We start from the raw sequence: 18065 nt of genomic DNA, 5'->3' as shown, positions 1-18065 counted from the left end.
AGGCCAACATGTGATTTTTGTAAACATAGAAGGAAAGTCACAAAAAGTAGTAGCAGCTACAAATATGAAAAGTTTCTAGAAATTTTATGCAAGTCATGCTAGTAAACTGCTATTAATGTAAAAATTAAAAGCTGACGTCAAACCTTCCAGATCAGACAATTCTGTTAACTTAATAGAGCCACAAGGTAGGGAGCTCAAGGAAGTTAATAGATGAAGAAAAGCAAGAAAGCTGAGCAGTAACAAAAGCATTCAGAATGTCCAAAGAAGTGACCCTAACGTCCACCCCCAATCAGTCAATCGACCATCCTTAGGGCTAAACCCAGACTGGAAGTGTCACACGAGGAACGTGAGGAAACCGAGTGTACTAGGGCCATCGCAAATGTCGCAGCAACACAGGTGAAACCTTTGTTTTTGCTAACCCTATTTAAAAGACTTAACAGGAAATAATTCAAAGAGCACGGCCTATTTTATCGGCACCCAAAACAATGGCCCAAATGCAAGATCACAAATATTTAGTGCAACCCAAAGCATACCTCCTGCATATACGACTGCGTATGTTGGGAGATGTTGTCACTTATATGGGAACTTACCTGACCTTGCTCAAGTTTAAATTCTAACAGTTAAAAAAGTAGCAGCGTTTACAAGTGGTAGAATTTGTGCTTTCTTTTACGGAGGCCCATTTTATAAGCCGAACCTGTTTCCCACGTCGAGTGAGTGAGTACCAATGAGACAGATGACTGACACACAAGTGGAAGTGCACCCCTCGACATTAATGCCCTTCGTCATGGTGAACAGCTGTGATCTCAGGCGAACGCACGTGCTCGGGGTCCCGGCGTCCACAGTAGTATGTGATGCCGAAATTACAACAGGATATTTCATTTAATAAAGTCGACACTGCCGCAGGCATTTCCCTCTTAGGACCCCGACTCCTGCTGAAGGGCTGCCTCCCCCCTCAGAGTTGACCAAAGTGACACAAGGTTTCCAAAGGTGGGGGAGCCGTAGGGTGGGGGGGGCACCAGAGGTCGAGATGCCTCATCGCCACCATGCCCCACCCAGAGAAGCTCATCTACAAAAACATCATGTTTCTGAATGAACGTGGGGACTTAGGTGTGATAGTAACACAATGGAGAAACACTTTTTTTTTTTGAGAGAGAGTGTGTGTGCAGGTACAAGCAGTGTGGGGAGGGGCAGAGGCAGAGGGAGGGAGAGAGAGAATCCCAAGCAGACTCTATGCCCAGTGCAGAGCCTGACGCGGGGCTCGATCTCGTGACCCCAAGGATCATGACCTGAGCCAAAATCAAGAGTTGGACGCATAACCAACTGAGCCACCCAGAGAAACACATTTCTAACTGGACAAAGCAGGATGTAGATGAAAAGTCTATAGTGAGCATTAAATGTTTAAGTTGGAAGTGTGTGCTGATTTATTCTCAAATGTCCTGCCACCAATTATCCAGTACTCTGATACCACAGTGTTGCTAGTTAAAAGGACTCAGATAACTTTCAACCGAATCCCACTACTTATTAGCGTGTTTTCGAGGGCTCTATCATGCCGACGGCACAATTTCAGAGAGCAGGCACATCTTACCAATTGTTAACTTGGAGTAGAGTCAAATTTGTCTGAGCAGCAATCTGTTTTTTCTCATCTTCTGTCGGGTAGGGATGCTAAAAATAAAAAGAAGGTTTAGCATGAACTGAAAAAGGCACTCAAGCTTATCTAGGTAGAACAGAAACATACAAATAATCATCAGTAAAAAACTCGTTAGTAGCAATAATGCTTTCTGCCAAAACCTCTTGTCTTATGATTTCTTTTTAGAGATGCCCCAAACGGAAGGAAGTCTTTCTCCGCGCCGCTCAAGAACGCGGCAGGTGAAGCGCAGGCGAAGGCGTGGTTAGGCCGAGTGAGAAGGCTCAAAGGGGTGCCGCTGCCCGCCACGGAGCTGCACTCTGCTGATCTGTCATTTAGGGACAACTTCACTGAGGCCAAGTTATGAGCCATACACTGGGGACACTGCACGGGTGTCACGCTGCACGTCCTACAGTAAATCACTGATCCTCACAGTCACTCTGTCCTACAGATGAGGAAGCCAAGGCCAGAGGGTGTACACACTCCCCATCCTCCAGCTGGGTAACAAGGGGGACGCAGGGAAGGGGCAGGGCAGGCTGCTTCCAGCCCGACACATGGGGCGACATGCTTCTGTCACAGGCACTGAGAGAGGAAAGGGACACGGGGGTGCACGCATGGCTTTTCAGGACCCGTGCTAGGTCCGTGTGTGCGGTCTGTGAAGAGCCGAGCCCAGGGCTGGGGTGGGAATGCCTATTATATTGCTCTTTTCTTTTATGATGAAAACATTCCACTTAAAAAAAACAGAATTAAGCCAGAAATTACATATCAAAATTGACAGAAGGACCAAAGGAAATCACTTCTATCTATAGTAATAAGCGATTTCTCCATGGCTGATTACTGTCCACGTGTAGAAACCGGTAAGACAATGACTCTAAAAGCCATGTGCAACGAAATCCCTTATCTTGGACTGCCCGGGACCCCAGAGAACACTGGGGGGTGGGGGGCGCGCAGGAGATACCATAAGTAACACTCAGTGAATGGGACAGTCGCTGCACACTATGGTCACCCCGGTGACCGCGGTGTCGTGCCATGCCGGTCTCCCCAGTGGCGTCTGTTCCTTCGGACAGACAGCGACTCGGGGTGACGCCAGCGCATATGGCCCCGAGGTAGAGATTACAGAAATGTGAATACCGTGCCTGCCGTTTAAAAGCTCATAAAATAAAAGGGGACAGGAAACCCAGTGCACTAACCAGGAAAAACCCCACCGTGCGGCAGGAACTGTCCTCCTGTGTTAGGAAGGCTGCAGGAGAGGGCTGTGTTTCAAAGAAACAAGGGCCAAAGGAGGCAGAAAATGCCTCATAGGGAAAAAAAAAAAATAAGGAACATTTTACTTCAACCTACAAGCAGGGTTTACTGTTTTAGGCACTATGAAGACACGAAAGGACACTGGGAGGACGGTGGCCATCCTACACTGGTCTGTGCTCCTATAGCATGGACACGCACGCGGTGGGGCCATCCCGGGGGACAGCAGTGGGGGAGCCTGCTCTCTCACCTGCCACCCCCTGCCCGGGTCTGCCGAGCGCCCCGGGCCCGTGTACCATGGGAACCAGCTGTGTAATGTCCCAGCAAACACACCAAGTCTTCCCACCACTAGAATGAACAGCGCTGAACCATGGTGTCCGTAACGCCTTTCCCTTTCAGGACAACTTTCCGGAAGCGGCCGCACCGCTCAGAGCCAGCACTGTTCTCCCCAGACCCATGCTGCTGTGTCCTGCACGCGGGGATGGCTCGGCAGAGGGCAGAAGAGGAGAGAAGCTGGGGGTCCTAGCGCTCCAGGAGGGCCGGCCAGGAAAGGGAGAGGGGTCCTGTTCAGCGACATCACGTGCTGGTTCCAAGCCTGGAGTCGGCAGCTACCTAGGACTGCTGTCTCTCGGGGAAGGAGCCTGGCGCCAGTTAGAGAAAAGGGGGTGCCGGTCGGCAGTGACAAGGGCTAAAAGCCCAGGAGACGGGATGACGGAGACTGGCAGCGGCCCCGGGGCTCAGAGTCAGGCCGAGGACGGGGACCGGCGCCAGGAGCACACGCAGGCCTCGGGCCCAGGCAGCGGGCCTCCCCAAGGGTGCGTGCGGAGAAAGGGCACAAGGACGCCCCGCTGACAGCCACGGGGCACTGGGATGCAGGTGAGCAAGGCGGCCTGCGGAGGGAGCGGTCAGCAACCAGAGACACGAGTGGGGGCCAGGGGCAGGGAGGCAAAGGGGCAGAGCCGGCTGACGCAGCACAGAAGTCGGGAATAGCAGGCGGAAAGCTCCGGCCGCAAAGCTCGTTCCCGAGGCCGCCGGGCAGCTCCCCGCTAGACCCCGCTGGACCTCCTGACCTTCCGACCCTCCGGACACCCAAAGGCCTCTGCGTCTGTGCCCACACACCCCTGCGGACTCCTCGTCCACCTGGACAGGGCCGTACGCAGCAGACAGTAGCCACTTTCCTGCCTCTGTCTCACCACACGCTCCCCTGCAAGCCAACGTGGTCAGTCCTGACCCTGGCCACAAACTAGCCTGGGCTGTCACCCCTGAAAGCTGCTCTGGGTCACGTGCCTCCCCCAAGTTCAGCGGCAGGAGGACTGAGGGTCTCAGCTGGGTAATAAGCAAGTCTTGCGCAGTAAATGGACGAGCAAGTGTGTGCTCCCTAAGACGGGCATCTTCACAGGGAGGGTGTGGCCATGACCCAGGTGCGTGAACAGGTGTGCAGACACTATGTGCGTGGGCCGGTGCTGTCTGCGGGCCAAACGCCGGCTCAAGGTCAACAAGCTCATGTGCTGACCCCTCTGTCCACAGCTCGATATTCGACCTTACCACATCTTCCTCTCAAATCTACTATCTAAAACGTCACTATCTCCCCAGGTTTTGCCCGAATTCCTCTTCTCTCTGCCCACTTCTCGAACCTCACCTCACTGGGTCACCCTCCGTGGCACGTGGATGATTAGCATGAGCGGAAGGTACTCTCTTGTCAGCAGCGGGGCCCTCCTGGTTAAGTCCCTGAGGCAGGGACCTCCAGAGTGTGGTCACCCTCCTCTGTCCCACATTCCACCCTAACATTGAGACAGTCAACATGGCACCGACACTCAACACCAGGCCCCCGGAGCAGACAGTACATTTTTTCCAGGAAAGGAAGCCAGCAAGCAAGCATCTCAGGGCACTGTTGACTGTGGAATCACTTGCGTTCTTACCCCTATGTGCTGAAAGAGCCAAGATCTCATCACATTGGTAGCGTGCTTCGGCAGAACGCCCCTTTTATTCTTAGATGAGCCATCATCTTGATGCAAGATGCTTAGATCTTGGTTTAACTGTAACTGAAGCTTTTAAACAATTGAAAAATAACATTAGAAGGCACAGGAAATTATGACATAGGCAAGTAGTTTACGACTTCAGATGAAGATAACCAAAGGTCTTATGGAGAAATGACATATGGCAGCAGAGATGTGTGTGCTGGGCCCCATGGGCTCACCCGTCGGGGCGCTCCCTCTGCATTCTCACTATTGACACCGCTGTCTCGCAGGCAGTGGCCCCCTCGTCCGGCAGGTGAGACAGGAGCCCAGAGGGCCTTGGGGCCACTGCCCTGCAGACATGTGAGGCCCACGGCCTTCTCGCCCACCACTCGTGTTCACCTCGCACCCTCTAGTCATGGACGTGACAACACCCGCTCTCCTAGCCTAGAGATTCCAAGCAATCAGCAAGAACGGGCAGGAAGGCAGAAGGGCCGCTGACGAGAGGCGGCCACGTGGGCTGAACAGAGGGGAAAAACACAGACGCGCACACAGTGCAGACATGGGGCTCACAGGGCAAAGGGGCCAAGGCACCCGCCTCTGGCCCAGAAGCCTCCGGAGCCACCACAGACACGGCCTCCCTTGCCCCTTGAGGACAGCATGGACACATTCTGCCCATTCCCTTTCCACAGGAAAGGACACTCATAACACTTCTTAGGGGACTGTCTTTCCCACAAACGTGAGAAAGATTTGATGTCTCTAAGAGCAGGCCTCAGCCCCACAGGCCCCAGGCGCTGCACCTCACACCCAGCTTCCCTGGGCAGATGGTGTCACCAGCGCTGAGGACACGGGCCAGGAAGAAAACCACCACAGCTCCCAGGGCCTCAGCACAGACCCGCCAGGGGCACCTCGGCTGTTGTGCATGCGTGAATTCAGAACTTACGTAGGAATCTGACTTTATAAAGGCAAGAACATCACCTTCAGTGTAATGTATCCACAGACACCCTTTTAAGGATTTGGGACGTGACTGTGGAGAGGTCACTGTATTATCTGTACTTCCTCTGGCGTGACATCATTTCAGATATGTTCTCTAAAAGCCTCAACAACATCGAAACAGACACAACTTATGACTTACAGGGAACAGTAAGACACTAGCTGTAGCTAACATTTCTTAAAAGCCAAGATTATTATTAAGGGCATAAGTGTTTTTTGAAATGTATGTCTTTGTTAAAGGACTGAAAGCAAATGGTATTAAGCACCCCCTCTATGGTCATGTTTGTGTGTACAGAAAAAAGAACAGGCAATGAACTTTCAATACTAGCTCCAAAGCACCAGGGCCAAAATTTAGCTCATCTGCCTTATTTGTCTCAATTAATATATATATGATGTTCTTCATGAAATTTGACATATGCCCAGTGTTGCTTTTCTCGTGCAGGGTTAAAGCAAATGTGGGCTCAAAAAGTGGGCGAAGTGACAGTTAGCTGTGTGACTCGACCTCACAGATGCTACCAAGGGGCCCGAGGGCCAACAGGGCTGCATGAGGAAAGCCATGGCCTCTGCACGGAACAGCCACTGCCCTGCTGAGCTCCAGCACCGCCGGGGCCTGGACAAGCGGCGGGCGGGTAAAAGCCTGGGAAACTGGCTGGAAGTCTGTTTAAGAAGCAGTGAGACCCCCACACACACCCTCCCCATCATTCTCTGCAGATGACTGATCTGCCCCCTGCCCTGCAGGAGACTGGGGCACACTGAGCAAGCTGGACAGTGGGAGTGAGGGGCAAGGCCAAAAAGTGGGGTAAGGAAAGTCTACACGCAAAATGGGAGACCCCAGCCCACTTCCGCCCTTGCAACCAGGCCTATGCCCCAGGCAAGAAGTCTGAGAGTCCTTCTCTGGAGACACTGAATAGAGGAAACACTCCAGAGGCCAGCCCATGGAGAAGCTGGCTTGCCGTGGCCCGTACCTGCCACGCACCCAATGGCTTTCCGGCAGCTCATGCTGACAGGTCCGAGGACAGCCAACTGTCCCCAAACATCCAAAGGCCTCCATCACAAACAGCAGACACCAGAGCTGAGATGCAGAGGGAACAGAGAGAAGGCTTCAACCACCCATGAAGCACAAACAGGAGCTACCTCAAGAGAAAGCACAGAGGGAATGGAAGAGTCTAAGAAATCCAAACTGAGGAGCGCCTGGGTGGCTCAGTCGGTTAAGCGTCTGCCTTCGGCTCAGGTCATGATGCCAGGGTCCTGGGATCGAGCCCCACATCGGGCTCCCTGCTCTGCGGGAAGCCTGCTTCTCCCTCTCCCACTCCCCTTGCTCGTGTTTCCTCTCTCGCTGTGTCTCTCTCTGTCAAATAAATAAATAAAATCTTAAAAAAAAAAAAAGAAATCCAAACTGTGCTGAAGAGGTCAACCTGCATGGATGGGTTGGAAGATAAAAGATCTCTCAGAAACCAGATAATGAGAATACAAATAAAAAATGACACAAAAATGCAGAGATTCAGTTCAGAAGGTCTAATGTGCTTGGGGTGGGGGTAGGGCTATCTCAGAGACGTCAAGGAGAGGTCTCAGATTCCAGGACATGAGGTTTTCCCAGGGCTCAGCAACAGCTCGGAGAAGAGACGTGGCTGAGAGAAGAAAACAGCAGCCCGGAAAGCAGCGAGCGCTGACCTCTTCCCAAGGTGGCTAGAGCCCCCGACGCCATGCTCCCGGGCCCTGTTGACGATTTCTTCCAGAAACTGTCCTGGGAAACAGCCTGCATCAAGTACGAGACCAAAATAAAGTCATCTTCAGGTTTGCAATGTCTCAACAGAATGTACTTCCCATGCACATTTTCTCTGGAAGTTTCCAAAGTGGGGAGTAAAGCCAAGAAAGTAGAGGATGTAGGCTCTAGGAGAAGGGACTCCTCAAGGCGATGTCAAAAGAAAGTTTGAGAACATACCCTGTGCCCAGCCTGGATAGAGAAGAGCCCCGGAGAAGGGAGGTGGAGAGCTTCTGGGGGCCCGCGGTCCCGATGTGCCTTCTGGCAGGTAGGTGTTAGCCGTGGCACCGGGACAGCCGAGCCCGGGGCAACAGTGAAGCACTTGCGAGCTCGGCCAGACACATCTGAACCAGAGAAGCCCTGGGATCACAGGTACACACTCAGCTCCGCAGAGACCAGGTGATGTTCATACTGACAACAGGTTGGCCGAGCTGTGTGGAGAAGCACGGGCAGGGCGGGGAAGAGCCACCGCCGAGGGGGTGCACGGACGGAGCACAGGCCCCAACCATGACAGAGAGCCCAAACCAGGAGCTTCAGGGGTGAGTTAAGAGGGAGGATTTTTAGTGAGAAACGGTAGGAAATCAGCAGGATCAAAAAGCAGCTGCCCGAGGGGAGAGGAGGGAACAGGGTGGGAAAAGCGGTGCTTGGCTCCAAGCCTCTCAGCATCCTGCACACTGAGCTGGACACACAACCACCTGATATAAAAAAGCAAAATAAGAGTAAAACGGAGGCAAAAAACCTTGTCACAGGCCAAGTAACAGCAAAAACCTAAAATATATAAATAACAACTGTACAAATAAGACTCTCCCGGGAAAGGGGGAGGAGCTAGAGCGGGAGGAAATCCGTGAAATCCCCCTGGCTACTTCTCTCTCCTCAAAAATATGTTTTTAGAAGTAAAAACACCTTTCCATAGAGATGCCCTAGGAAGAGGCCAAATCCTGCCTCCTCCTGACGGGCCGTAGGTCGGAATGTGGCCCACGGTGGCCAATTCTCTTCTGGGGGAGAGTGGCAATGTTACCATCCGCCTCAGCTGCACCCACAACGCAGCCAGACGACGGGGCAGGACGGGGAGGTGGGGGACGGCATGGGAGTGACCGCCACCACAGTGCTGCCATGAATGACACTGGCCAGAGTGACCACAGGAGCCAGAACAGCAAGCAGTTTTCTCGATCAAACCAACCCTGACAGTTTCTGACACAAAAATAGACAATGTCACTGGTGAAGTTACTCTTCCCAATTACCTGAAGCCCAGTAAGAACCAATCCCCCCCCCCAAAGAAAAAGGGAAGAAAAGAGCCCAGAGCAGCCCAAACAGTTACAATTAAAATCACACGTACCACGTACAGGTTTTATTCAAAGAACACCTGCACCCAGAGCCCTCAATCTGTTTACTCTTCTGTTGGAAACCCGGGGCAGCTCGTGTCTTTGGCTTCCTGTCCCTGCTGCCCTAGAAGCCGGACTCGGCAGGAGAATGACGGGGAGGGGACAGGCGCACAGTGGACTGAGCACCAGAGCAGAGACAGCCCACAGGCTGCAAGGAGGGAGCTGTGTTCACCTGTCTGCCTGACAAGGCTGGGGAGGGTCACAGGCATGTTCTGTGTCAGAAGGGGTTATGCTGAAATACAAACTCTATGTGTTTGCTAGTTAAACTAGTCCTTTCCGTCTATAAGAAAATGCAGTGAAGTAGAAAACTTTCTTTTTTCCCTTAAAGATTGATTTATTTATTTGAGAGCAAAGGGGTGGGGAGAGAGAGTGAGCATGCAGCAGGGACGGGCAGAGGGAGAAGGAGAGAGAATCCCAAGCAGACTCCCAGCTGAGCACAGAGCCCAATGCAGGGCTCAATCTCACGACCCTGAGACCGTGAGTGACCTGAGCCGAAATCAAGAGTCAGACACTTAACTGACTGAGCCACCAGGCACCCCGGAAAACTTTCTTCTTAAGCAACAGGGCAAATAAACCTCTACTACATAAGGAAGACACCTCACTCTAAAAGCAGTTCCATGTGGTACCAGGAAGAGCTCTGCCAACCAGACACCACCTCATGCTCACATCCGTGGTAAATAGGAAGCTCCAGGAAAAGCAGGCTGGCTGGAGAATCTAGGGACAATGCTGGTGGAGTCCAGTCCCTCCTCCACCCATTGCTGGGCCTGGTGAGACCCCATGTGCCCAGATGACAAGGCCCCCTGCCCTAGCTCGACTCTGTCCATGCAGTGAGAGGCAGTAAGTCCTGGACTGGCGGTGCCAGCCCGTGCCCCCCCACACACCCTCTCGCCTCTGCTGTTTGCTTGAGGGAGACACAACATCTCCGGGGCTCGGCCTCCAAGCCGTCCGTGAGGTTGTGGGAAACACCTGTGCGGGCTAAAGACAACTAACATAAAGAATCTGTATTCCTAACTACGAGCTGACAACAGAAACATTATCTTTCGGACTTAAACCTAGCTCAATGTGGAAAACAAGGGTGAGTGTGTGTGTGCATGCGTCTCCGTAATTGACAGTGGCCTGGCAGTGGAAAACAAGGGTGTGTGTGCATGTGTGTGCGTGCGTGCTTCTCCGTGATCGACAGTGGCCTGGCCGACCACCAAGTCGACCCCGTCTCACCACATAGACACAGAGAGAGCAGTGTGACCTCAGCACAGCACAGAACAGCACATCCATGTGCTGCTTCTGCCCGTGAAGCGGCCTCCTGCACTCTCGGAGCTGGGGTGCCTGGGGGAAGCGAGAGGCCAAGGGAGGGCAGGAGGAATACACCAGCCTCCTTGGGGCAGGGCCTCCCCTGGGCAACTGGGAGTGGGGAAGGGGCAGCTCTTGCTCAGCTTTCGCACCAGGCTGTGGGAGGATGTTAAGGAAGGGCCCCAGTCAGCCTGAGGACCAGCCCGGAGTGGCGCTCTGGCCCAGCGGGGGCACAGAAGGGCCTTGCCATGGGCTGCAAGACCTGCCTGCTGGGTCTGCTGTCAACCTGCATGGCGGCGGGAAGAGCGTGTCCACACTGCCTCGAGTCTCCTGATCCAGAGACAACCACACAATCCAGTGTTCAATTGGACGACAGTGGTTGCTGAGGGGAAGGGGTCATGGATGACTTTTTTCCTGCTGCCTTAGACTTTCTGAACTTTGCAACTTTTTTACACCGAGGGAGACAAAGAGTAAACAGGAGACAAAACATGGACACTGAGATTAACTGGAGACTGCTACCGGGAAGCCAGCTCGAGACAAATGATCTTCAGGCAGAGGGAACAGATCCAGCCTGGGCCTACCGTGCCCCACGCCTGCGTGACGCACCCCCAGACCCTCCCACGGGAATGGCACACGCACCTGGGAGTTCTGGATCCTGATGGTGCCGGGCGACAATGCTTGTGTCACTACTTGGCCTTGAGGAGTGACAACTGTGACAGGCTGATACACTGTGCCACCTCAAGAAGGAAAAAATTAAAATACTCTTTAAGTCACAACGATTTAAAACCATATTCTCAATATACTCAATATACGTATGAAAGGAATAAAACCTTTAGTTTGATGTGGTTTTTAAATTGTTTCAAATGATCAGTACTTTGCTGGCTGACTTGTCACTATAAATTATTAAACAACTTCCCTGGACAAGTAGTGTTCCAGCATCTATAGTGAGGTCCGGCTCTGTGCGGGGGGAGGCGCGCAGGGGAGGGCATGGTACTGTAAGGGGTGTGCGGGCCACTGTGCAGGAGGTACGGCAGCGTGCAGGGGGTGGGCACAGTTCAACAGAGCAGGGCAGTGTGAGAGTGAGGGGACAGGCAGTGGGGGGGACAGGGCAGTGTGTCAGGGGGGCGGGCACGGTCAGGGGGCACAGTGCAAAGCGGGTGGTAAGGTGTCCCACCGCACAGGGCACAAGGGCTTATTTGGATTCTGCAAATTCCCTTTTTGTCCACCTCTGTTTCCTACTTTCCCCACAATTAGCAGTATTAAAAGACCTGGCAATTGGTGTGAACTATTTTTTATCATAGTATATATTGATCAAACATGCTTTCATCTTCCTGGGGAGGTTTCCCCTGACACTATCACAGGAGGGTTTTCGTTGTAAATTTCTCTCCTCCTCACATGCCCCATTCCATTTTCATGACAACTTTATATTTGCGATGTTTGAGATGCACCAGGGAACCACAGAATCAGTACCCCTCCCGTGATGGTTTTTACTATACAAGTAATACTAAGAATGAATTTTTATTTGTCTGTCAAACATTAATGACACAACCGAAGCTTTTCCAGGTGCTGCCAAGAGTGCAATTAACAACTATGTTATCTACAAATTACAATTGGTTTTTGCTATATATTGTCAACTCCTATATAAAACCTTTCTTCCCAAAATTTTTTGGCAGGGAAACACAATTTGCGTCAACTATTTGTTACTGGGAATTAAAACAAGAAACAGGCATTCAATTCTAAATGCTCTAGATTTTGCCACTCCTATTTCAGGAACTGGCATTAATTAGAAATTATATTTATGCACTTCTCTGTTCTAATATAAAGGACTTCTCCACAAAAGCTCAAGGAAAGAGCATCCTTTTTTCATTGGGCTTACCTGCCACTGTCGCCATGGTTACGTTCCCCTGTTGCAGCGCAGATGCTGGAACCACGATTCCTTGGGGGCTGAGAGTGCCTGAGATGGCACTTGGAATCTGCTGTAAGTCAGAAATACAAAGTGAGGGGCTATGGGAAAACACCAGAAAACCCACCTTACATATCTGCAAACCAAGAGATCCAAGACTGACCCAGTATCAACTATGATCATCAGTATTGAGATACTGGTTTCAATCTGGCTTCCAAAAGATTATCTTTCCTCTTGTCATCACATTAATCATCATAAAAGAGGCGAGCCCCCTGGTTTTCATGATTGTGGAGTGCTAGATCTGGGCCTGGCCTGCAGCAGGTTCCGCAGAAATAACCATAAACACCACATCAAGATTCCACCCGTCCATTCACCAAGATGGCTGGGTTGGTGGCCGGCCAGGGAGAGAGCTCCATGCTGGCACCCAGGCACAGGGTCTGGCGCCCAGCAGACACCCAGGCATTTGAGCAGTTCAACAGCATCAGTGGGTACTGCCCAAAGACGATTACTCTGCAGGCTGCCACATCAATCTGAATGTATGTATAAAGCTCTGGTAGGTACATACAAAGTCTGCCACATTAACTTGGTTAGAATATTAATTCATCCAAATCAATAATCCAAGCTCCCACCATCAAGAACCTAAAAAAGAGGAACAAAAGGAAACCAAAGCAAGCAGAAGGGAGGAAATAATAAAGATCAAAGCAGAAATCAATGAAACTGAAAATAGAAAAACAGAGATCAATGAAAAAAGAGCTGGTTCCTTGCAAAGATCAGTACACTGACAAACCTCTACAACAGAGACGTGACAAATTACCAACATCAGGAAGGAAACCGAGGGCACTGCAGACCCTACACACGTCAGCAGGAGAGGAGGAGTGCCACAGTCCGCTCGGCACGCGGGCCTCTGAAGCTAGCGTGAAACAGGTCATCTGAACAGCCCTACAACCATGAAGGACACCGAATTCATACCTTGGACACTCAAAAAAGAAATCTCCAGCTCCAGCTAGTGTCGCTGGAGAATTCTATCAAACATGTAAAGAATTAACACCAAATCTATATAATCACTTCCAGAAAACAGGAAAGGAGTCTTCATTTTACAAAGCTGTACTATCCTGGTACCAAACCTAGACAAAGACTGTAACAAAAAAGAAACTACAGACCAATATCCCCCAATACAGACATACAAACGCTTAACAACATATTAGCAAACAGAATTCAGGAACCCATATAAAAAGAATTCTGTGCCATGACCATGTGGAGTTTATTCCAGGAATGCAAGGCTTATTCAGTATTCGAAAAATCAAGTAATGTAATCTACTACCATGTTAACAGAAGAAAGAAGAAAAATCACATAATCGTATCAATTCACCCAGGGAAAGCATGTGACAAATTCAGTATGATAGAAACTCTTAGAGAAACAGAAATGGAGGGGAACTTCCTCAACTTGATGAAGAGCATCTAGAAAAAACCTGCCACTAAAACTATAACTAACAGTGAAAGGCAGAATGTTTTCCCCTAAGATTGGGAACAAGGCAGGATGTCCACTCTCACCAATTGTATTCAAGATAGTACCAGATGTTCTAGCCAACACAATAAGGTAAGACAAGGAAATAAAAAGCAAACAGATCAGGAAGGAAGGAACAGAACTGTTCCTATCTGTAGATGACATAACTGAATAAGGAGAACATCCTGAGGAATCTGTGAAAAGGACCTCCTAGAACTAATAAATGAGTTCAGCAAGGTTGCAAGATGAAAGATAAACATACAAAATCAACTGTATCTCTAAATACTAGCAGGGACACTAAAGTTAAAAATATAATACCATTTGTAATTGCCAAAAAAAAAAAAAAAAACCCCACACACACACACACCTAGGTGTAATTTTAAAAACACATATGTAGGACTTGTATCACAAAACTACAAAACACCAATGAAAGGAATGACAGAGAGACATACCTGGTCTGTGGACTGGAATAGTCAACAGAGGAAAGACATCAATTCTCCTCAGAACAATACACAGGCTTAATGCAATTCCTATCAAAATCTCAGTAACATTTTTTTGTTGATATAGACAAGATTATTCCAAAACTTATATGGAAAGGAACTAGAATAACTAAAATAACTTTGAAAAAGAAGAATAAAGTGGGAGGAAACAGTCTACCCAAATTTGAGACTTATTCAATAGCTACAGTAACAAGATTAGCTGGTGTAAAGGCAGAGATCGGGGGAACAGAACGGAGAACACAGAAACAGACCAACAAATACACTCACCGTTGACAATTCAGGGGAGGAATTTGAACAAATGGTGCTGGAGCACAGGACGTCCAGAGGCAAAACAAAGAACCTCAACCTAAACCCTCACACTTTATACAAAAGTTAACTCAAAATGAGCCATGGATTTAAATGTGAAATATAAAACTTTCAGGAAAACAAAACAAAACAAAAAACTAGAGAAAATCCTTGGGATCCAGGGCTGGGCAGAGTTCTTAGATTTAACACCAAAAGCACAACTCATCAAAGAAAAGTTGATAAATGGGACTTGATCAAAATTTAAAATGTTTGCTATGCAAAAGACCCTGTTAAGAGGATGAAGAGATAAGCTACAGACTTGGGAGAAAATATTTACAAACCATACAGCCCATAAAAGATTAGTATCTAGGGGCGCCTGGGTGGCTGTCATTGAGCATCTGCCTTCAGCTCCGGTCATGATCCCAGGGTCCTGGGATCGAGCCCTCCATCGGGCTCCCCACTTGGCAGGGAGACTGCTTCTCCCTCTACTGTCCCCCTGCTTGTGCTCTCTCACTCTGTCAAATAAATAAATAAAATCTTAAAAAAAAAAAAAAGACTCTCAAAAGTCAACAGTTCAAAAAAAAATCCAATCAGAAAATGGGCAAAGGACGTGAGCAGACCTTCTACCAAAGAGGATCTACAGACGGCAAACAAGCTCATGAAAAGATGGTCAACACCATCAGCCATCAGGGTAGTGTGAACTGTGACCACAATGGAACATCACCATCAGTGTGGCTCAAGTACAGTAGTGCTTCAACATGGGTGAGCCTCAAGGACATTATGTCCACAAAGTAAGCCAAGCACAAAAGGACAAATACGGTATGACCCCCTCACGTGAGGTACCTAGACTGATCAAATTCATAGAAAGTAGAATGGTGGAGCCAGAGGCTGGGGAGGGGAGAATGGGGAGCTAGTACTTCATGGGGATAGTGTTTCAGTCTGAGAAGATGGAAAGTTCCAGAGATAGATGGTGATGATGGTAGCACAACAGTGTGAACATGCTTAATGCCACTGAATTGTACACTTAAGAATGGTTAAGACAGTACATTTTATGATATGTGTATTTTACCACAATTCTAAGAAATAATAAAAACCCTGTTTTAAAGAAAAAGGAAAGCAATGAATGGTACTCCATCCTCCAGAAAGCTGGGATCCAGGGTCCGCACATGCAGATTGAGGCCTCACCCCACTTACTGCGTGAAGCCCAGAGGGACTGTCCTTCTGGCTGGAGGATGGCCGTTACGTCAGCCCAGGCACTCCGACAGGGCTGTTGGTCTCAGGAGTCAGTACCCGTCACCCCTGCAGACCTTACCATCACCAAGGAGCAGAGCAGGACCCGACACAGATACCTGGGACTGGACGGGGGAATACGGGCTTCCAGGTTCTCCGCTCAGGAGAGTCTCACTGTTCATTTTCGTTTTTAGACAAGCAATGTATCGACTGCAGAAATCTTTGCACAGTTCGTTAACCTTTTCCAGCTCAAGAAGATGAATACGCAAAACCTGGATTGCTTTTACCATCTAGAAGCAGAGAAAATGAAGATCTTCAGACAAGAAAACGGCAGCATCACGGTAAGTTGTAATTCTCATTCGCCTGAGCGCCATAGAGCCTTGACCAACTGCACTGCCAATGACAGGAGGGGGATGACATCAGAAATCATGCAAAACGACAAGTCATTCCAGCACTGCAGACCTCTGGCATTTCGCTGCATCTGGTGTGTGGGGCACAGATGTCCCCGTGCCGCCCTCAGTGAGTCACAGCACCAGGAGACAGCCCAGCCTCACCCCGGCCCCACCGCGGACCAGCTCCAACAAAGAGCAAGGTACTTACCCTCCCTCTGCTCTTATGTCTTCCTCTGTAAATGGGGAGGAATCCATACCCCCCTCATAGGAGGCTCTTCATTTTGATAAAACTCCACTTATCAACTCTGCCTTTTAGGGATTGTGCTTTTGGTGTCAAGCCTAAGAACTCTTTCCCTAGCACTAGGTTAGCCCTTTTAAGATTTTTCTAAAAGTACAAAAAAAAAAAAAAAAAAAAAAGATTTTTCTAAAAGTTTTACAGTGACTTTATTAAGTCACTAAATTTCAGAGTAACTTGCCCCACAGCAGTAGACAATGATCTGTAATAAGCACCACTTGCCTGTGAATCCACAACCCCAAAGCTCAGCTCCTTCCCTGTGACCTTGGGGACAGTAATTCATATGTACTTGTGGCATGAACCAGCCAAGCAGTCGATAAAGAGTGACCACGCCCCAAGCTCTGCTAGACCCTATGCTGGAACACCAGTCAGGAGAACCTGGGTCCCCTCTGGCTGTCCCCGCAGCCATGCACTGCTGGCTGTGTGACAGAGATTCAGAGGTAGAGAGAGCTTCTGATTCTCACCCCAAAAGGGCGGGCACTGTTGGTCCCAGTTCAAAGATGAGGAGGCTGACTCCCGGTCAGACAGCGCCCTGGTAAAATCCGTTAGGCACTAAGGGTTGAATGTATAATGAGAAATTAAAAACCAACAAAGATCCGGGACATTTATTCAGGAAAAAGTTTCCTGAGACACTTTTCTGCTGATCAGGGCCCTGACTAAGATTTTGGGCTGGGGGTTAGCAGGCTCTAAAGGAAGCCCAGGGAAGGAGCGTGTCCCCTGACATGAGCTAACAGTGCTCCACCAACACTGAGGGGTGCAGCAGTGATGTTAACAAATTCTGCATTTCCTTCAGCAAGCACAGAGAACCCTGGACCTTGGGGTGCCGGACCTGGGAGGAGGGCACCCACACGAGGTTGAAAGGCCAGGGGAAGCAGTTGAAGAGTGTGGGAGCCCCCTGTTAAGACTGCCCTGCTCTGTGTTCAAGGGCCTCCTCAAGTCTGCATACAGCCTTGTCACCCACCACCACTTACTGCCAGCCTCCAGACAGAGCATAAGGGTGTGTGTCTGTGATCAAGGAAAAGCCTAGAACTGGACTGGGGCACAGGCATGCTGCCTGACAGGCACAGCACATAAGCACACCAACCCCAGTGAACTTCACAGATACTTAGGAGAGAACTGAGCCCCCAGTCCCCTTGTGACACAGGCACAGATGAGCTCCTTTGATCCCTACAGTAAAAGTCACTACAGAAAGCTGGAAGACACGGGGACATTCAGGTCACACATACAGGAAGTTATTTCGTAAACTATCGGATTCTCCCCTTTAGCAGAACTACATTCTGAAGTTCTAATTAGAAGTTTAAAACTTATTGAACAGATTTTAATTTTGGGGAAAAAAACAAAACATTTCTTGTACTTACTAAATTGTCAGTTTCCGGATCTTCACAAAAGAAGGGTTTTCCTTCCTTCTCTTGCTTCCTTACAAAATTTTCAATATCTACATCAAAACTGGCAGAAGTTGTGCCTTCTGAGCCCTGCGTAGATTGTTCACATTTTTCAAACAACAAAGCTAATAATGGAAACAGTGGATGCCTGGGGGGAAAAAAAATTTTTAAATGTATGTCCTACATTTGCATGAGAATATTTTAGTACGTACGTCTGCATTCGTTTATATAACAGCTTTGTTGAGGTATCGTTCACATACTACAGTTTATCCCCTTCAAAGTGTACAATGCAATGGTTCTACTCTGTTCACAGAGCGGTGCCACCATCC

General features: G+C 49.4%; 1 protein-coding gene across 5 annotated transcripts in view; it reads right to left on the bottom strand.

The window, feature by feature from the left end:
* PKNOX1 (PBX/knotted 1 homeobox 1) overlaps positions 1-18065 on the bottom strand; it is a 58639-nt gene that overhangs the window by 4788 nt on the left and 35786 nt on the right. For 4 of the 5 annotated variants that reach the window (XM_025863415.2, XM_025863417.1, XM_025863418.2 and 1 more), the window contains exons 5-10: positions 17713-17884; positions 15787-15957; positions 12122-12221; positions 10885-10982; positions 4786-4914; positions 1586-1662 (exon numbers count right to left, since the gene is read on the bottom strand). In XM_025863415.2, the coding sequence (XP_025719200.1) occupies positions 1586-1662; positions 4786-4914; positions 10885-10982; positions 12122-12221; positions 15787-15957; positions 17713-17884 (747 nt within the window). The remainder of the gene's footprint in view (positions 1-1585; positions 1663-4785; positions 4915-10884; positions 10983-12121; positions 12222-15786; positions 15958-17712; positions 17885-18065) is intronic. The other variant, XM_025863419.2, reaches the window with a different exon arrangement.

The sequence above is a fragment of the Callorhinus ursinus genome, unplaced genomic scaffold (assembly GCF_003265705.2).
Source record: "Callorhinus ursinus isolate GAN/ISIS: 27379988/994484 unplaced genomic scaffold, GSC_fseal_2.0 scaffold75, whole genome shotgun sequence".
Classification (NCBI taxonomy): Eukaryota; Metazoa; Chordata; class Mammalia; order Carnivora; family Otariidae; genus Callorhinus; species Callorhinus ursinus.
Note: the sequence above shows the minus strand (reverse complement) of the source record. Positions and strands in the feature narration are given on the sequence as shown.